A 22,123-nucleotide genomic window follows, 5' to 3' on the forward strand; every position below is an offset into this window, starting at 1 on the left:
ATATGTGTATTTCCATACAAGAGATTTATACTTCTTCTTTTAAATAACCAGGTCAACTTATGTTTCTTAGATGTCTTTGGTTAATGCATTTAATTCTTTTTTTTTTTGGGGGGGGGTTCAAAAGCAACTTAGGTTGATGTTCTATTGTTGCTGACTTTAGAACATCCAGTCTTTGTCTCCAGTGAGAAAATAAAAATAAGAAATGGGACACTTTGCACTGAAGTTTGAATGTCTCTTTGGAACAGTCTATCAAGATCATGCCAGCATTCCCCATGGGGTAGTGAGAAAGAAAATGGGTCAATGGTGGCTCACATGACCACAGAGTTATTCTGAGGGGTGAAGAGCTATGTATGGACAAAATGTCTAGCAATAGTTTATGACGCCGGATATAGATTTTCTCTCCCAATGAATTTCTATAACTTTTTTTTTTTTATAGACATATTATTTGAGAGTGAGCATTAGCTTTTCTTCATGAAATAATCGAGGGAGATTTCTAGCATGCAAAAAAATGTATTTCTTTATGTTTCAGAATTGTGGGTGTTAAAACGAGACGGTCACCGCCGCCTGGGGTGGGCAGTGAATTTCCCTAAAGGATCACAGGGGGAACTATGATGTTGCTGAGGGAGGAATCATAGGCTGAACTCAATAATTGTCTAAATCTATTGGCTAGTAAACAATAAATGTGACTTTTATCAGCTGTGATTGTAACTGAACAATGTAAGGTGACACAACATACGGGAACTAAAACATAAAATACAGAAAACAGTAAAATGACATACATCGAAAAAATGGAATTCTGTGGGTAATGATGAACTATTATCCAACTTCATATAATTTTACAGTAAGAAAACATGTTTTGGTTGACAGTAACGCGTGCCGTATTTCAGTTATATCATGTATACGCTATAATCCCCATCAGAAGCAGGTTGTTTTTAACAAACGGAAACTGTGCCTGTGACGTCATTAAATAAATATTAAGGAATACAGTAGGTCTGCATAATACCTATAAATTGGATTGTGATATTGTTTCCAACCCTCTTTGTGACCTTGTTCATGTACAGCACTTTGAATGTCTTGTTACTGAAAAGTGCTATATAAATAAACTTACCTTACCTTTAACATCTTGGCTATTATCATCTGTATGTATCATCAGGTATGGGCAACAACTGTAGTGAAACGGCAGGCTGAATTTGTGTCTGAATGTAACGACAGCTGGGAATAGTAACCAGGAAACATTTGATTCCATACTTTATTTTGCAATTGTATTAATGTACATACCATCACGGGGATGTCATGAGACAAGCCATACTTAGGTGTTAATGTATTGTTGAATAATGCGTATTTAACTTTTGTCTCTTTTTAGCATGAGCTAATATGAACATGTCAACTAGAGCCAATATAGCAACCTAAACAGAAACAAACAAAGCTGTTGCCTTCCATAATAAAAGCTGGTTTTGCAAAAATCCTGAAAAATGTTTTCAAATTCAGAATGATTAATTGATAATATTCTCATGTTTTTTGTTTTTTTTTTACTTTTGAAGGCAAGGCAAGGCAAGGCAAATTTATTTATATAGCACAATTCAGTACAAGACAATACAAAGTGCTTTACATGATTAAGATATAGCAAAATAATAAAATGTAGATAGAAAATAGAATAAAGGCAAGTAGGGATTGAATGTAGTAACAAAAAAGAACATTAAAAACAGTAAAACTGTTTAACTAGAACAGTCAAAGGCAATTTTAAACAGATGTGTTTTTAATCTTGATTTAAAAGAACTCAGGCTTTCCGCACTTTTACAGTTTTTGAAGGGATTGATGTGAGGTTGTAATATTGCCAGGTCTGAAATACATAGAGTGCACAGGTCACTTCTAATCACTGCAATTCAGTTTATTTATTTCACAATTCACAACACGTCATCTCAAGGCCCTTTACAAAGTCAATTTTATCAAATCATACAGACTGATTGGTTTGTTTTCTGTCTAAGGAAACCCAGCAGATTGCATAGGTTCACTGATCACTGCGTTTACTCTTCCTAGATGAGCATATAGCGACAATGGGTAGTTATCATGCAGCAATACCTCATACCCAACATGAATGTAGCAACAGTGCAGAGGAAAACTCCTTTAACAGGAAGAACGCTCCAGCAGAACCAGAACCAGGCTCGGTGTGAACAGGCATCTGCCACGACCGACTGGGAGTTTGAGAAGATGGAGCATTAACACACAAAACAGACAGAGAAGCACTGATCCAGGGGGTACTTTCTATGTGAAAGAAGAGTAACAGGGTAATGAGTCATTACTAATGACAGTACTAGTTCCTTTATTGGCTTCATCTAGGAGAGAAACACAGCTAAGCAGATACACTCTGAGCCAGTTTTCAAGTGTAGAGGATACAAGAGAGCACTGCTAGTTGCAGTAAAACTCTGACAATTGTTACGTCTAGCAGAGAAACAGGATTAAACACAGACAGACAGGGCCAGGAGGACAATCAGTACAGAACAGGAAGTAGAAGAAGCCCAGCTGATGTCTACCTCCACAATTGTGTCAGAAAGCCAGGAAAGATGTAGCTACTTATGAAGAGAAAACAAAAAACAGAGATCATAAAATTAACAGTTGTTATACAAGAAAGCAAGATTAGATATAGATCTATAATTCATAAAGTCATCATGAACAAAATATGTTTTTTTTAAGTGAAGGTTAAATTATATCTACCTTAAATGCCTGTAGTACATATCCGTTCACTAATGATTAATCAATCAAATATAAAATAGGGGCAGTAATCAAAGAAAACCATACCTTAAATAATCTGGTTGTGGATGGGATCTAACATACAAGTTAAAGGTTTAGATGAAGCTAATCCCTTTAGCAACTCAGTAAGCTCAACTGGATCAATCTAGAGTAAATTCTATCATAGAATTACTTTTTTTTTAAATTTTTTTATGTTTATTAACTGATGCTAAATGGTTTTGCTGGATATAAAAGGCACTACATAAAACCTTGCAAAAACAGGAAATATCATCTGTAAGAGAAATGCCCTTTCAGTTTGAGAAACTGTAGAAGCTTTTTTCTGAGTCATAAGCTCATTATGCAAGATGTTGCAGTCACGGGAATGAATGTGTCAAAAAGCAGGAGGAGGCGTTGTATTTGATGGGTCATTCAAAGGACACCATCTTGGTTTATTGTAGTAACTTGCTGCTAAATATGGAGGACTTCTGTTATCTACTGTGGCGTTTAGGTCTACTTTCCTCTGCAGTTTTACTAGGTCAGTCCAAAGTTCACACATGTAGTCAGGATTTAAATGACTGCAATAAGGAGCAGCCATTGTATGTGACAATCATGCATCACAACTTAAAAAACTACATTAGGAATACATTACTCTCTCATATGAAAAAAGTGTAGATATGAACAGGGTCACATCAAAGCACCTTTATAGGGTTTCTCTAAAGCTTTTTATATCATGTATTGGACATGATTTGGACAAAGGACTGTTGTGTTTTTATGCCCTCAAAGAAGAACATTGGAAAGCAGTACAAGAATATATTTAATCAAAATCTTCACCATACGTGTGCAAAATTGCAAACACAAAAGATTATTTGGCAGGCTTTCATATTTCATGTGCCCATGCATTTAAACTTGGCACCCTATAATGTAAGTTATCCTATTTGGCCTGTTGGATAAATATTGATCATTCCCATAGCTTTACTATATCTTAGTAAACAATATACTAAAAGAGAGAGCATGGATGGTAATTATGTTGCAATGTCCCCTTTATACAATCTCACTCAACAATATCTAGCATTGATTATAGTCAATTGTCAAATAAAGAAAGTGAATATTCCTGCTCAGTAACATTTGTTTATTCACCTAGTATCGCGTTTTACTCTACATTTTGGGGCACTTTAGATATCCACCCATTCATCCATCCATCCATCCATCCATCCATCCATCCATCCATCCATCTATCCATCTATCCATCCATCCATCCATTGTTTTAAACTTATCTGAGATCAGGTCACAGGAAAACCAAGACATCCCTCTCACCAGCAAAACTCTCCAGTTCATTCTGGGGGATCCAAATCATTGGCAGGCTAGACGGGATATATAGTCCCTCTAAAGGGCATAATCAGATGCCTTAACCACCTCGGCCGACTCCTTTCAACCCGGAGATGAAGCAGCACCCCCCCCCCCCCCCTCACACACACACACACACACACATAAGAGCCCATTTCGGCCAGTTAAATCAAAGCTTGAGACACCGAAGAGTATGTAATTCTTTGGTGTCCTTGGGATATAATGCTCCCCATTTGCTGAACCCACCAGCTGTCCCTGGCAACTAGGAAATATAGGGATGAAAGATGGACAGACCAAATCTTGACAAAAGCAGCAATGATTAGACAGCTAAAAAATGCAGTCTCAGCAGAGTTCAGGACTTTAATCACGGAGCAGTGAGAGCTTACAGATTGAATAATTCAACTCTTACGAGTTATAGCTATCAGCCCTCATTCTTTAGTAATTATAATTTTTCTGTTTGAGTTGCTGTTTTCACTTCTAATCAAATTAGGAATAACCCCTCCTATGCAAAACAGTTCATCTTGCATCGGGGGAATAAATGCGCTATCTTCCAAAGATCAATACAGAAAATGCAGATTGTGATCCTTCACACACAGGCCCAAAATAAACCAGGCTGATTACATCTCCCCTGCAGGCATGAAGTGCCTGTCAGAAGATGCTTTTTCCCAATTGAACTACATTTTTAAATGTAACACAACATGAAAATTGGTGCAGGTGTTTTGGAACCACTTGAACTGGGCAAAACCCAGCAGTGTTAAACCTTGCAGCTTGTAAGCCTTATGAACAGGTTTTCTAATGAGCATCAAAACCCAGCTTGACCTCTTCCCTGTCCCACTCCAACCTTTACCAGAATAAGATTATTCGAGCAATGCGCCATCAACAGTTATTTGACTGCTTTTATGTGTGCGCTCCATTAAAACACTCCTCCTGGGAGGAAACCTCAAAGAGAGATTTAATGGGCTTAAAAATGGAGCATAGCAAAACCAAAACAAACTCCCTGTGGAATCTGAACTTAAGTGTTTACAGTATCACATTCTTTATCTTTGTCAGGGAGATGCTGCAGAGCGTTTGCATAGGCAGACTTCAGGCGCTTCTTTTTGGTCTGAGAAATTTTTAAATTGCTGTAGATATGAAGCAGGTTCAATGTTTGTTTGATTGTATTAATGTTCTTCCATATTAGGATTTATTAGCAGAATGCAGCTCTCCCACTTAGTTATTTGTGTATTTATGGGATGGCATTTGGGGAGAGCTACTGTATATTTACTGATATAAAACACTTTAGGAGGAATCCACTGGGATAGCCACACACATGATATAAACTATTTTTTTGGCTTTTTATACAACTGTTCCATCCCATGTAATTTTCTGAACAGCTCTTGTTACACGCTAGCATAAAGCACCCATCAAGGTTTCTAGATCAATAAGTTATGTAGATGTTTTTAATGCAGAGGCGTCTGATTCCGTTACATATTTAAATTAATCAAATGTTTCACATTGATTGTTCTGTAAATAATTATCTATGCTAATTAGCTATATGTTGTCAGTATGAAGTAATTTAATTGCGTGTTTAAAACAAGAGGATTTCCTGCCTAGTTTTCAGAATTTATTTGCCAGCTACCATAATAATCCCCACCACCCCCATAGCAATACTGTACGACATATATCTTTAGCGTGAATATTGTAACAGAAACTCAATCTGCATATATATATATATATATATATATATATATATATATATATATATATATATATATATATATATATATATATATATATATATATGTATATAAAAATATAAAAAAATATAAAAAAAATAAAATAACAAGAACATCCAGCAAGAAAGGCCTAACTGTTTTCTTCGCACTTCTGCCTGTTCCCTCCCTAGTCTTCCTCCATGATGGACTTTGCAGCTTTGAGACCATTATTATGCTGCTTCTTTCTCTCTGTAATGTTTCCTTTTCGTCTATACAGAAATCATTGAGGCTGTCACATTGAAGCCGTGTTGGGTAGGGGAAAAAAACATGAGCAGGACTGAGCCTTGCTTTAATTTTAGACGGTCTGTGATGGAAATTAAATCTCACTCAAGAATTAATGGCTGGGGATCAGGTTGAGCCCCGGGGTCAAGATCTGCTGTTCACATAGCTATTGACTCTGCAGCACTCCACTCTGAATCACATCGGATTTAATGATGTGTGTGTGTGTGTGTGCTAATGCTATGGCTGCAGTGTGTATGTGTGTGTGTGCCAAAGGGTAAGGGTGTGATTTAAAAACATGAACTATTATTGTGTAAAGGCCTGGGTCTATGATTGCTCTCTGGAATATATGTTGCAGTTACATTGACGTTTACTACAAAGCTTGATCATGACATCACCCAGCTCTGTATATTTTACTATATCCTTAAAAGGAAGATTTTAATGTACATAACATAATAAGATTGCATATTAGTTCATTTTTTGAAAGTATTGAATTAGAATTATCTTGGAGATGATTGCATATAATTAATAGCTGTCGTTTTCTTTTTTTCTTTTCTAGGTTGCCAGATGCTGCCACGATCATGGAACCAATACCTACATAAATCTTCCTAAGGCTTTGGAGAAGTGGGAGGTCATGCGGAAATTATGAACCTTTTATATTCTGAAGCTGGAACTTTTTAAAGATTTTTTGGCCACTTTAAGTTTATTCCTCTTTCAAAATACCCTTACCCCAAGTGTGTGGTACAGCTCACACTTTGTGAAAATTTCCTCTAAATCTAGGTTTTGGAGACCTTTTAGTCCAAGGTAAAGCAGAACCCTTTAATATTGTTTATTTCCCCTCTTATACTCTCTTGCTACTTCTGAATCTCAGAGGCACCAACTGATGGAGGAACGAAAGAAAGAGTCAGGATAAGGGCAAGAGATAAAGTATCAAAAAGTGAAGGGAAAAACTGCCTGTTGGCAAGGGAGATTGGATAGGGCTCCTGAGAGCATTGCTGTTCTTTTGAGTTTCACATTCTATTTCAGATATTAAAAATTAGTTTTTCTTTATTGCCTATCTAAAGTGAAGCTGGGGCTTGGCTCCGTGGCTCATCTGACCAACAATTCATCACAAAAAGAAAAAAACATTGGAATTTTTAGTATGACAAGGGTGTCAAGATTCTTATGTTGGCCCCTGTGGCCTTTGGCCCTTTTCAGCATGCTAGCTACAGTGAACATGCTAGAATTTGGTGGGGCAACCGGCCAGTATGCACGCTATGGGCGCTGGGAAGCTGGATCCGTGGGTGAGTTGAGCTTCAGTCTCAAGACCAACGTCAGCCAAGCCTTGGTGCTCTATCTGGATGACGGTGGGAACTGTGACTTCTTGGAGCTGCTGATTGCTGGTGGCCGCCTTCAGTTGCGCTTTGCTATCCACTGTGCCGAGCCAGCCATTTTGCACATGGAGACGCAAGTAAATGACGACCGCTGGCACATGGTCTTGCTCACCCGCAGTTTTCGTGAGACTCTGCTAATGGTGGATGGAGAGACAAAAGTGGCTCAGGTCAAATCAAAGAGGAAGGAAATGGCAGTGGTCAGCGATCTATTCGTGGGTGGGATCCCTCTCGATGTGCGCCTCTCTGCTCTGACCTCCAGCACGGTGAAGTATGAGCCACCCTTCATGGGCTTAATCACCAATCTGAAGGTGGGGGATATGCCACCTACACTGTTGAACAGCCAAGGCATTGAGAGCGACCTGGAGTACCTCTGCACCAAACAAAACCCATGCTTCAATGGAGGATTTTGCTCAGTTCAGTATGGAGAAGTTCACTGTGACTGCACCCACACCCGCTACAGAGGGAAGTACTGCAAGGAAGGTAAGAACCCGTCTTATTGTGCCTACTCTGTCTTGGTTTGATCTGTGTGGTAGCTATTTGGGTGTCTGTGGCTCAGTGGGTGGAGTAGTTGTCTTGCAGTTAGAAGGTTGTGGGTTTGCATCCAGCTTCCCCTTGTCACATGTTGATGTTTCTCTGGGCAAGGCACTTAATCCAAAGCTGCCTACAAACCTGGTGTATGAAGATGTGCACATCAGTGAGTGTGATTTGAAGATAGTGTGGATAATTGTTTCCAGAAATGTAGGTAAGAAAACAACCAAGTCACTTTTTGAACAAGTGCACATGTGCAAGACCATCCTACCTGCTCTTCTGCTCCCCAGGGGGATCGCGTGAAGAAAAAAAAAATCTCCCAAGTACACTCTTGTCTCATTTCTGACTTCTGAGGCGCTCTTCTTCTAACAAACTTGTAAGACAGTTTTCTTCTTGCGACTCTCAGCAAGAAGAGTCGCAAGAAGAAAACTGTGAGAGCAGTGAAACTACAATGAATGGCTGACACCGAAGCTAACTGGATACATAAACTCTAGAAGTGCACACACACACACACACACACACACACACACACACACACACACACACACACACACACGCAGAGGAAACTAGCAAGGAAGAAGCACACACATTGATGTTGTGTGAGCGCATCACATTGATTGGCATGTTGGTCAACCAATCGATACGATGGCCCCCCGGAACTCGAAGCCAAAAAAAAAGATTGTACGCTATACCTTCAAGTGTATGTATGACTAGAAAGGCGCCATATAAATTCAGTCAATTTACCATTTGGACATCATAATTGATTTTCAGTGGTAAAACTGCAGATGAAAATAACACTTTGCATTTGTACACATTTTCATAAACATGCGGTTTTATGGCTGTTAGAGTGAACAGTATTAAGGATTTTACATAATGGGATGTGCACAGTAGTTTGTTTTCCAAAATCTAAATGTTAATCAGAGTGAATTTTGACAAGTTAATATTGTTTTATAAATATATGTGTATGCTTATATACAACCAGTAAAAAAAATAAACTAGATTAGTGATAACAATTTACCGTGGTGCTGAAACCAGACAACATTTTGAGATTTCTGTGGAATGCTGAGATTGTACTAAAGACATTATTAAGATCCAGTGATGGAGGTTATAAAAGTTCAAAAACACCCTATTGCCAGATGTATTAGACCACCTTCTCAAAAATATTGAAGGTGTTCCAGCCCCTTCTTTTGCCACAGGTTGTACAGGGTATATTATCACAGTGGGGTCAGTGGATTCTAGGGTGCATAGGGCATAGAGGTTACTAACTTTCTCCAGAATAATTCACTGCAGACCATCAAATTTTATGCGGCTATCAGATTTGCTCAAGGAACAGTGCATAGAGAGCTTCATGGCAAGGGTTTCCATGGCTGAACGGCTGCAAAATTGCAGTATATTACTAAGGGCAATGCAAGGTGTTGGATTAAGTGGTGTAAAGCAAGCTGCCACTGAACCTTAGAGCACTGGAAATGTGTTATCTGGAGGGACAAATACTACCTTTCTCTCAGGCTAGCCAATGACAGAGTCTGGGTTTGGAAACTGCCAATAGGACTGGGTGCACAAAACTTTACACCTGACTCTGTCTGAGCATTTTATGGTGCGTGACTTATTTTCAGGTGTTGTGCTCTGCCTCTTAGTTCTAATGAATGGAACTAAATCCCAAATAACTCATAATGCTGCAACATAAAAGTTTGTGTATAAGTAATATATATATATATATATATATTAGTGTTGAAAAGAAGATATTAGGCCAGTAAGAGATATTTAGAAAGAAGTTTCCTAAACTTATTACTTAAAGCATCAGCCATAGTTGTATTATAATTCCATAAGCTGCTATAGGTAAAAGTATGTATAAGGGTAATGGACTCAACATTTTAGAACTACACATGTCCTTTTGGTAATACATCTGTCCCTGTATACAGACAAAGCTTGAAAATATTCATATTTATTGATGTAACAAGCAGTGGACAACAATCAGCAAAAAAGAAAAATCCCAGTCAGAGCAAGAGTGTTGGTGGTTTACAAACATCACCATCAGTTAATCATTATCATAATAAACCCAATACCTGTCACAATATTTATATTTTTCTTATATTATATAGTTAATATTTAATACAACAATTATCATGGTTAAAAGCCTAAACTCTTGAACAATTCTTCAGGACATTTTATGGGTTGGTGCAATGGTGTCTCAAGAGTTGGGGAGTTTGTCCTCTAACTGACGGGTTGCTGGTTCAATCCTCTGCTCTAATCGTCTCAGTCATCGTGTCCTTGGGGAAGACATTTTACCCGCATTGCTTGCTGGCGGTAGCGAGAGGGCCCGGTGACGCCGATGTATTGGAGCCTTGCTTCTGTCAGTCTGTCCCAGGGCAGCTGTGCCTACAAACATAGCTCACCACTGTCAGGGTGTGTGCGTGAATGGGTGAATGACTGATAGTAGTGTAAAGTGCTTTGGGGTCGTTGGCCTTGTTAAAGCAGTATACAAGTACAAGCCATTTACCATTTCAAATAATTAGAAATTAAAACATTGTAGGTATTACCTCATTTTTGGATGAATTGATATTAGAAAGGCCTCTCGCCCATTAACAGCTGGAGATTGGCACCAGCACCTCTCGTGACCCCACTAGGGATAGACGTCTTAGAAAATGGATGGATGAATGGATGGATGGATGGATGGATGGATATTAGAACGATATTTATTTGGAAAGAAGCATAATACTATGAATCCAACATACTAGATGGCATATAGTGCTCACACTCAACATTGTTCCTTTTTTGGCTTATTCCCACCGCTTTTCGTCTGCTTCTATCCTTTATCAACCCTCTGTTTTTTGGCGAATGTCCTATTCTTGCCTTCCTTTGCTCTCGGGATGTCAGCTCATGTCAAACTTGGTTCTGTTTTGAAGACCTGGCTCCCGCCTTGAATGACACATCCCGTTTCCATATCTGTGGTTTCTCCTCATTTTTCACATTCATCCATCTTTCTTTCCCCTTCATCATGGAAAATTTCTCAAACCTGCCTCCTACCTTGTCTTCTTTTCTCTTCTCAAGGCCATCTGCTCTCCACCTCCCTTCACCCCTCTCCCTGTCTGCTCCTCTTGAGGTGACTCCCTTACTCCTCTTATCTCTTTACCCTTTACCTGCTGTCAGCACTTCACAGTCCTACCTCTCCTCCCCCTGCACTTATCTCCCTCCTCTTCTGCTTTCATGTGTCTCGAGTCTCCCCATCTTACTTGTGAATTCTCTAATTCCCCATGTAGCCATGAGGAATTGCTCCCTCCGTCTTGATCATTTGTACTCAGGGTGGGGGGTATGGTAGAAAAGCTCTTCATCCCTCATTATCACCGTGGCTTATAAATATTGCATTATAAGTTTCAGAATAATCAATACACTTAGTACCTGGCAGCTTTTCCCATGTGATGAAATGACTTGTAATTAGTACTAAGAAATGTAGATAGCTTCATTGCCACCGGATATGTGCTAGCTGTTTGAAGTGATGCCTTTTCGTGTGGCTCACAGTTCAGTTTTGACAGCGTTGGAAAATAAATCTACCAAAACAAAATATTTTTGTTGAAATCATTTTTTTTTTAGTTAACCTTAGGTAATACATTTAAATTTCCATCATGTAGATCAAAGCATTTTAAACCTTCTTAGGTGAGACAGTTGCCATACTGCTGCTTTTATAATTCACCAACCCTAAATTGCACTCTATATTTACTCGTGATGACTCCTGATTACTTCTTGCAATTTAGAACCCAGTACCTAAACAAATGATGCTGCTGGAGAGTTACATAAAACTTGCCTCCTTTAATATCTTGAAGCCTCTCTCCTCCTTTTCTTCCCATGTACTTTGTGCAAGATTGCTGTCTGGCTGAAGAAAAGCATACACTGCTGCCTGTCTCTCGACTAAATTGAGAATAGAATACGAATGTAGAGCTAGAGAGACTGCGGGAAGCATTTGTCCTTTTGAAATGGACCGAGAGGGGGAAATGAGATGGTTGAGAGGATGTGAATATGTGCAAGACAGAGAAAAAAAGAAGGAGTTTGGGGTGGTGTAAATTGTGATTCTGAAAAAAATTGCTCAGCATTTATTTTTGATTTCTAAGCTTTGAAGATCGCCAAGTGGGTCAATTTATCTAATTGTAATTATTGTTTTTACCAAATGGTAAGAGAATTTTTTCTCTTAGCACTTTGCAAGAAGTCAACCAACTTTCATCATTCACATGCAGAGATGCTCTCTCTTTTTTTGGTCAATAGCATTTTGTTTTTGTCATTGCATTAAAGTAGGGACAACACATAAAGCTTGTTGACAACAAAACATTTTCAAAAAGTTTCCTTGAAATTCCATCTTGCTTGTTCATTCGTTAATGTGCTATTTTCGTTAAATAATACATAGAAAAGTCATATGTTAATATGTTAAAAGTGGTCAAGTACAGATCATTCTGAACTGAAAATGAGCGATGAAGCAGCCAGTTACTGTAAGTTATTTTTACCTAAATCCTATCATATTCACTGTCCTCCTAATGTATGAAAGTAACATATTAAGCATAACAAGCCAAAAGTCAATCAACAGTCTGTTGTCCAGTTATACCAAACGATGGGCCATAATGTCTTATTCATGACAGAATGATTGGACAGTTTGATTGGACAGTTTGGACTACTCAGTGAAAAATATCAGCCTAAAATGGAATTAACTGCACTCTGAAAAGTGCACAAAGTAATTTAAGTATTTCTTTTTAAATCTGGATAGTTTGCGTCATATGATTTACCTTAAACCATTTTGTGTTTAATCTCACTAAAGTTTAAGGCAAAACCATACCATATCATATCATACACCGTTATTTATAAATGACTTAAAAAAAAAAACATGACAGCTGACTAAAGTGTTGTATAAAATATTCAAGACGGAGGACAGGAATAAAACAGCTATAGGTTATACATATGATGGCAACTTTCTCTGTTTCCAAAGAGTGCTTTTAAATGAGATTTAAAAACAGAGATAGAGAGAGCCTGCTTGACCTACAACAGCATTGTATTCCATGTTTTAGGACCCAAGACTGCAAAGACCGTGTTTCCTCTGGATTTATAGTCTCCGGGACAGTCTCTGGTCACATCTGGTCAGCTGATTTAGGGGCATACGATGGCATGTAAAGGTGAGGTAACTCACATAAACATGAAGGGGCCAGGCCATAAACTTAAAAACAAATAAATGTATTTCAAAATCTTTGTATTAATCGGTCATTTGTTAAAACCAGCTATTTATCTTATTCCAACTGCAATCTCATTACACTGTCATAAACTGTATGCAACAACATTTCGTTCTGTATGCACTCTGTACATACAAAATGACAATAAAGTTGTTTAAGTCTAAGTCTATGAAAAAAACAAATAAAATATGGAATATCAGAAAACATAAAAAAAGAAAATATTTCTCATTTCTCTGCTAAAATTAAACATGCTGCAAATGGATACTGAACATATAAATACATTTTTTACAATTTTGTTTGGGGCTATGAAGTGACCCGGAAGTAGTTTTAGGAGTTTGGGATGGACACGTAAGGGTTATCGTGAAGTGGTTGGACGTTTTCTTTCTTCACAGTTTGAGCTGCTACCAGTGTTCTTGAGATTTATGCTACTTAGGGATCGCTTACCGTAGTCTTAACAGGTCTAGTTAGCTACAAACTATCTGTCGGTGTTACTTCAGCAGTTATGTGTAGCACTGGAGCAATGTGTCTAAATGACAAAACCAGGATAGCCTACCTATTTATTATGTGAAATGTGTTGCACTAAAAGGCTTCTTCGGAATATCTTACTTGTGTAATCCAAAGTTAGCACATGTTGATACACTAAAATAAGAAATTCCTTTATTTTCCCACAGTGTGGAATTTCGGATTTGACAGTGGCAAAGACACAGACAGTTACACACAATCATTAGTAATCAAAAACAGAACAAGCTAGTCTGATCTAAAGTTAGTTCTAAAGAAACGGCAAGAATAAAAAATAAAAGGTAAATACCCAAATAAATTTTGGGCAATTACTGATATGACATAGTAAAAATACAATGAAATCTTCACGTTTAACAGTGTAAAAACTCCAGCCTATTTACAGAGCTTACACATTATATTCAATATGCATGATAGTACAGCATCTCTAAGTAGTTAAGGCGTGTGCAAGTGTACGGTAGCATCTGAGCTAATGGTCGGATCAGAACCCATGCAACCATTAGCGTGTTTGTAAACAGTTGTTGAGTCTGTTGTGAGCAGCAGAGATGGTAAAGCTTAACAGTAGCTGGGAGGAACAACCTGTAGACGCTCTCCTCAGACCAACTGGGATGCAGCAGTCTGTCACTGAACGAGTTCTCTAGCGCTGCAACAGCTCCATGCATGGGGTTGGGAGACATTGTCCATGAGGGATGCTATTTATCTTACAGACCTTTTATCTCACACCACCTGCTCTGGATCCAGGGGGCATCCCAGGACAAACATGGCCCACCTAATTAGTTTATCCAGCCGCTTCTCATCAACAGATAGGCTGCTGCTCCGACAAACCACACCATGGAATATGGCTGATGCTAAATTTACCACCTAACTGCTTGTTCGTTTAATCTGGAAATTAAGGACACATATTGACAGAATTCAAAGTTTATCAAAATGCATTAAAAGAGTTGAACAGTACAAAACATGTATCGATACATGGATCTTCCTCGCTTCCACCAACAGCTGGTGCCTAATGCGAAGAAGATTCTAACTTACACAATCTTATATAGTATTTCTGTTGAATTACCTCTGCCCTAAGGTGGGATGTGTGCGACACCGAAGCCTGCCCACATCCTGCATTGTTGGTCTCAGGTCTCAGGTCAGTGTCATCTTATCTGGTCTTTGCTCCTTTCTAGAAGATTTACACCTGCTTCTTTCCCTCTTTGTGAGTTATAGATATATCAACCTTCATTAAAAGAGAATGTCTCTGTAGTAACAACAATGCTTAACACACTCCTATTTTATTGATTTAACCTCCACTATGTTATGAATGAACACGCTGTGCTTCTGCATAACTTTACTTTCTCAACACCACCGCAGAGTTAAACAGGGTCTTCAGGAGCGTCCCCTGCAGTCCAAAAGATCTCAGTCCGGATATCTTGAAGAAGAATGAAAGAATAAAAGAGTATCAGCTCTCAGCTTTTATTGCAAAGGAGATTTACAAATACAGTTACCCCTGCAAACACATTGTGCGTAAATAAGTTGCGTAACAGTCTTTAGAACTGGCACAGTCAAAATGTGCCCACCGACCACACTGGTCACACTGCACTGCATAAAGCTTCTTGCATATATATCAATCAAGCGGAGCACTTTGGCGAAAGCTGTAAGGCTCCACATGTGAAAGTAAAATTGGTTGGGCTCTTTTTGGCATTAAGACAACAGTTCTTAATGCTACACTGCCATACAGGACACAAAAAAGAAACAAAAATAAAAAAAAAATTATTGTTGGTTTCAGTCTTAATAATCAAATTAACGAATCATACACTGATTTAAAATAGATTCAAAACTGAATGGGAAGCCAGTGACGAGATGCTAAAACTGTAGGTTTGTGCTCTCGTTTACTTTGACCAGTTAAAAATCATAAAGCAGCATTCTCTACCATTTGCAGGCATGAGAGGAAGGCCTAGCTAACTCCAGTCAAAAGTGTTCAAAAAATACAGGTGTGAGATGATAAAAGTATGGACCACTCTGTAGCCCTGATATGGAAGGGACGGGATTTACCAGCCTCAACTAGGGAAGAAAAGAGGATTTATCCACAGCATTGACATGTGAGGCAAGTTTTGATGTTTGGTCCATTGTCACATCCACATTAGTGATGCTGGGTTTTTCATGAGGGGCCGAAGAAAAAAGAAACTCAAAGGAAGGGAAACAACTAGAGCCACTGGAGTTGTAAAGCATGACCTCGGTCTTTTTTTCCATTAAATCTAAGGAAATGTTGTGTCATCCATTTCCTGTCAATGAGACAACCAAGGAGAGGTTGAACAAAACCATTACTGTATGTTTTAAAGGGAAATCGACTTGACAGTCATCAGCGTATATATGAAATGGCACACAGTGTTTTCTAAAAACAGCACCAAGTGGTAGTAAATAAAGACAAAACAGGAAAGAACAAAGGATGGAGCCCTGAGGTACTCTCCGGGTGAAGGCAGCAGAAGCAGAGGTGAAATCATCCATCATGACACAGAAGCTCCTTTCAGAGAGGTATGATCGAAACCAGTGAAGGGCTGAGCCGGTGATACACACCCACTGTTCCATATCCACCCACAAAAGGAAGGGTGTGTGTTGCTGAATAGGAGTCAACATAAACCTCTTCAATATACCCCCATGACAGTGTTTTTGCCAGATATTTAAGTATTTTCCTTATGGAATTAGTGCAATACTCAATAGCAAAGGAGACTTAATGTAAACATTAACCAATCAGCCAAATAGTTTAGTTTGAATGTTGTTAAAAATCCTCCTAAATGCCACAGTTAGGGTGCACCCAATGATGCTGGCACAGAGCCTTTGTGATTGATGTGCTTTAAAAAAAATCTTTCTTCTCTGTTTTAATCATCCTATTAGAATGCAATTTGTAATGGTTAGGGGTTTGCGTTTTACTATTAGGCGATGCAATTAAAGCGGCTATGTGACTCTGTGGGCCATTGTTTTTGTAATTGATGTTGACCTCCACCTTATTCTTGGGTTGACCTCTAAAGAGAATTGCAGAACAGCTACGATATCTCAAGTCAATGTAATTAGGATGCAAGTGAATAAATGATTTATTGTTATAACAATAATCAACAGACAACTAACAATCTTGTTTATTTATTTAATAATGCAGATTAATTAACATGGCTAAACTGTTAAAACTGTGCCATATTTAGCCAATGGGGCAACTTTAATCTATAGTACCTGGCGGGTTGACAATATAACACGTACAACGCAAATAAAGGTGGGGAAATATGACCCAGAAAAATATACGTAAAAGACACAGAATAAAATAAAAACACAACACTTAAAAATGTTCTCATATTTGAATTTTCCTTAAGATGAGCCTTACAGATCTGATAAGAAGACAAATCTATTCCAAGTGAGGGTAAACAGTTTTAAACATTTACAACTTTTTTCCCCAATGCTTTTCCAAATATTCCTGATTTAATTCTGTGACAATGTTTTCTGACAATAAATCTTATTCTGTTCAAAACCACTTTATTCTACATTTTAATGGTGCTACATCTGTAAGAAAAAGATAATTTGTGAGATGAGCTGTCTAGGTGGAATAAAAAAAATCAGCATCTCCTCTTATTGGATTGGATGAGTAAGGTTTAAAGAAACAAGGCATATTGGTAATTTATTAATTCATTCAGTTACTAAACATGGCAGTGGGTTGGGTCTGGGTCCTCTTCATGCTGGCCACCCGCTTGGTAACACACTGATGTTGGATAGCATCCTGTTCTTCAACCGACATCTAAAGTGATATTTGTTACAGCCAAGGGAATCTTGCAAGAGGTCAGTGTGGTTGAGGCCAGGGCTGTATGTACGTCTATATAAAAATAGCAGTAGATCATGGTTCTTCAAGAGCTTTAATTTAGACAATGGAGAATAGGAAAAAAAAGCTTCAGCCAAATGTTTTTATAGACCTTTAAAACATCGGTTATATTGTTTGAAGATTTGTTCTGTTTGTGGAAGAGAAAGTGGTGTTACAATAACTTTTCATTCAAAAAATGAATCAAGATGCATCCTAGTAGCAACTGCTAAATGTGGTATTATTTGTTTCAAATTTTATAAAAAGAAATAGGTTCTGGCAGTTTTTTTAAAACATGATTTCCAAAATATGGAGTGGAGTTAAGCTTGACATCACAAATATGAAATTCAAAAACTATTTCAAGCCCGTCTGTGCCATCAAAAAATAGGAATCCAATCTACTTCTTTACTTGATTCACTTTAAATGTGAGAACCGATGATGGTTGTTGGATATTAGATATTTGATGCATTTTTAAAAACTACTTTTTTGTCTTTTTACATTTGGACAGTCCTAGTATAAGCAGGCTTTTATTCATCAATCCATCCATTTTCCTACACGCTTTATCCCTCATGGAGTCATGAGGGATGCTGGTGCCTATCTCCAGCTGTCAATGGGTGAGAGGCGGGGTACACCCTGGACAGGTATATATATATATATATATATATATATATATATATATATATATATATATATATACACACATACATACATATATATATATATATATATATATATATATATATATATATATATATATATATATATATATATATATATATATATATATATATATATGTTAACATATGGTCACACCAAATTTGTTTTGAAAATTAGCAAAGTATATCTTACAAATATGTTTTTTTTATCATTACATCCCAATGCATACATTAGAATAAAGTATAAGCCTTCCAGTCAACATTCCAGTGAGCCACACAGTAAACTGATGCTAAAGAGTTAGGTGGTCCCAATCTCTAAGGAAGAATTTGTGACCTGAGGCGAGCCTCTGGCTGCTGAGCTGAGGAGAGAAACTTTTCTGTTTTTAGGAAATCCTTCTCTCATTATTCTTATTGTCAGCTGTGCAGTTGGTTTAGAATGCATCCTCAATATGTGCTGTAGTCCTAGACATAGAACAGGGAACTGATTAATCAGCTGTTTTAGCATATATACAAAAATGTGACAGTAAAACATGAATGAGAAATGGTACATTTTCCAAGCTCAAACTTGGAACTTAAATGTTGCATAAAGAATATATTCAATAGAATTGCCATACCTTTACCCCTTTTCTTATTCCCTGACTTTGATGTTTGCTATTGAGAATACATTTTTTTCTTCAACTGGAAACCACTGTGAGAAGAATCGGTGCATGTTGTGGTGGTGTGTGCAGTTGAAAATAGAAAGGGGACCTTTTTCTCTGCACAGTGTGTGAAACTAATAAGGGAGCGGTACCCTAGAAAACTTCCTGCAGATATCCTGAGATAGCCTTATCAGCAATACAAACTCAGAGGCCTGAATCCAAGACATTTCTCTTAGCCTTCTCCAACCAACTATCCAGGTAATGTTTAATAAGGCAGTAACTATGTTAAAGGTTCAATAATCTGCATTTACAACCTACCCCAGTAGAGCAATTGTATGCTTTGTGATGACAGAACAGTGTATTTTACATCTGCTGCTTATAAGCTCTCTGTTGTTCAGCTTCCATCACACTGCAAGTTCAGAAACAGGCTCTGATATTTGTTATGAAGAAAATTCAAGCTTTAGATAGATGCTTCAGATAGACATCATGCTTTTCATCTTTTTATTCATAAAATATTTGAAAACTATGCATGATTTTTCTCCGGCATTTCTTCATGTGGGCCCATTACATAAAATCCCAAAAATGCATTAATGTTTGTAGTTTAACTTACATCCTGCAAGGCAAGAACCATGCTTCAAAAATATTTTTTCTTTTATAAATATTTCTTTCTTTTGACGTTGATAGGAATAAAAGACTACGGCATTTAAATGTTTTACTCTTCTTTGTTTAAGATATTCATTTTAGGAATTGGTTATATCAGAGGAGAGAACAAAATTTAGAGATTTGTGTAAGTAGATCATCACTTTTAGTAGTAGTTGTATTTGAACTGTTCACACAGCATTTTAAGGAGACATTTAATTATAAATGTGACTTTTAATGGCATTCAAAAAAACAGCAATTCCATGGTTTTGGTGCAATACAGTATTCCTTGATGTCAATCGGATGCATTTAAGAATAGGCATCATATTGTTTGATGTTTTTATATGAAGTGTTTCTGGTACCTCTTCGTCAGGTCTCCTCCGATTATTATCTCAAGAACTTCCTGGTAAAATAAATGTTAAATAAAAAACTAAATAAGTAAAAAAAAAAAAATCGAGATCAGTCTCGATGTTCAGATTCAATAAGTTTATGAAAACTTTAGTATTCTGACAAATATGTCACCTTAAACATATATAGGTCCATCCATTCATCCAACTACTCAAACATCCATTGTCTTCCGCTTATCTGAGATTGGGTTGTTGGGGTAACAGGTCTAAGAGGGAATGTGGTGACATCGTGTTCTTTGGTGACAGTCAGTCGCTCCCAGGCCACAGAGGATCTCTAGTTTCTGATTCTGATAAGATGCCTAAACCATCTCGGAAGTCTCAATTAGATAGCTTTATAATATATTTATTTTTGTTACTCTGTTTTGATACATTGATTATTCAACTATTAACAAATTTCAGTGTAGCGCTAGTTCAAATGCAGACAAACCAAATATAAACAGCTTATATTGTCCTTTTATAAACTTAGTGCTTTGCTTTAAATATGGTAAAAGTGTTTATTTTTGTCTGTCTGGGGATTTCTGAGGAGAACTGGCAGATTAGGTCACAAGACACAGGCAGACATTTGCGGGAAGCGCCTCTCTATCACTCTAAATGTCATGGAAAAATATAAAAAAATGGAGAAATCCAGATTTAATCAAAAGGAAAGTGTGGACAAACTATAAAAACAGTTTTGCAAGGCAGACACAAATAGAATTTTGTGAATTGCGCACACAGAAGGAATGCTCTTTTGGGGGTGCAGTGGACATAATCACTGACAGTAGACCGACAATAGATTTTAAGAGCTTAGTTTTGTATTATCCATCCCCTTCTAGCCCCTAAAATGTATTTTTCAAAAAAAATATTTTAAATTATAATTTTCAGATAAATTAACATATTTCATAAATGTGGGTATTTAAAAAAGGAGTCAAAAACACAGTCATCCTTGCCATGCATGCAAAAGAATTGTGGGAAAACAAAATCACATACATTGCTAGCATGATGTGAGGAATGGAGGTTGTAATTTTGTATTACCATTCATAAATTTATTTTTTTGCTAATTCTAAAATGTTTTTCTGCTGACTTTTGTGTAAAGAACATCTCTTTAGATTCCCCAGCAACTGTTCCTTGCTCTGACCGTATATCGCAATGTCATCTGCAAACCTTTGAGTTCCATGGAGATTCCTTTCTAACCTCATTTGTCAAAGGTGCATCTCCATAGCAAACAAGAAGGGGCTGAAAGCCAATCCTTGACGCAGCATCAATTCTCCCTTGAACTCCCTTTGCTTTAAATATGGTAAAACTCAACAAGTGTATATTTTTGTCTGTCTGGGGATTTCTGAGGAGAACTGGCAGATTAGGTCACAAGACACAGGCAGACATTTGCAGGAAGTGCCTCTCTATCACTTTAAATGTCATGGAAAAATATTTAAAAAATTGAGAAATCCAGATTTAATCAAAAGGAAAGTGTGGACAAACTATAAAAACAGTTTTGCAAGGCAGACACAAAAAAGAATTTTGAGAATTGCGCACACAGAAGGAATGCTTTTTTGGGGGTGCAGGGGACATAATCACTGACAGTAGACCCACAATAGATTTCAAGAGCTTAGTTTTGTATTATCCATCCGTCTGATTATCCGTCTATCACCTACAGCACACCTCACCACTGTCTTACAGTCCCTATATGTCCTGCACCACTCTAACATACTTATCTGTTTGTCCAGACTTCCTCATACTACACCACGACTCCTCTCTCAGCACCCTAACATATGCTTTCTCTAAATCCACAAAAAAAAGAAACAATGCAACTGACTCTGGCCTTCTCTGTACTTCTCCATCAAAATCCTCAAAGCAAATACTGCGTCTTTAGTCCTTTTTCTTGGAAGGAATTTGGTGTGGTGTTGTATATGTTGCATGCCCCGCACCACGACAGCACCATGTCAAATTCATCATATGTAAAAATTAGGGCTGGGCAACGATTAAAATATTTAATCGCGATTAATCGCCCTGATTAATCGCGATTAATCGCGATTAATCACATTGTATTTACAAACTCCAAGAATGAATTCAAAAGTAGTGTAAAGAGCACTTTTATTTTAATGTTCTGCTGCCATATGAACAAAAGTGTTGTAACATTTGTAGCACTTATCAGTAACACATATTTAGTGTAAAGCTCAACTTAAACATGTAAAACAAAAAATAGCAATAATAATAAATTAAAGCTTATTGCCACTGACAGGGAATTCTCTTTATGGGGAAAAAATCTACCAAAAACAGGCAATTTCTGAGGTAACTGCAGGGAGCAGCATTACCATTTTATGTTCA

General features: G+C 37.5%; 1 protein-coding gene across 8 annotated transcripts in view; it reads left to right on the plus strand.

Annotated features, from left to right (window-relative positions):
• The window catches only part of nrxn2b (neurexin 2b), an 871,341-nt gene that overhangs the window by 58,661 nt on the left and 790,557 nt on the right, over positions 1-22,123 (plus strand). For all 8 annotated transcript variants that reach the window (XM_036146226.1, XM_036146219.1, XM_036146224.1 and 5 more), the window contains exon 2: positions 6,604-7,897. In XM_036146226.1, the coding sequence (XP_036002119.1) occupies positions 7,186-7,897 (712 nt within the window). In that variant the 5' untranslated portion in view covers positions 6,604-7,185. The remainder of the gene's footprint in view (positions 1-6,603; positions 7,898-22,123) is intronic.

Source organism: Fundulus heteroclitus, chromosome 14 (genome assembly GCF_011125445.2).
Source record: "Fundulus heteroclitus isolate FHET01 chromosome 14, MU-UCD_Fhet_4.1, whole genome shotgun sequence".
Classification (NCBI taxonomy): Eukaryota; Metazoa; Chordata; class Actinopteri; order Cyprinodontiformes; family Fundulidae; genus Fundulus; species Fundulus heteroclitus.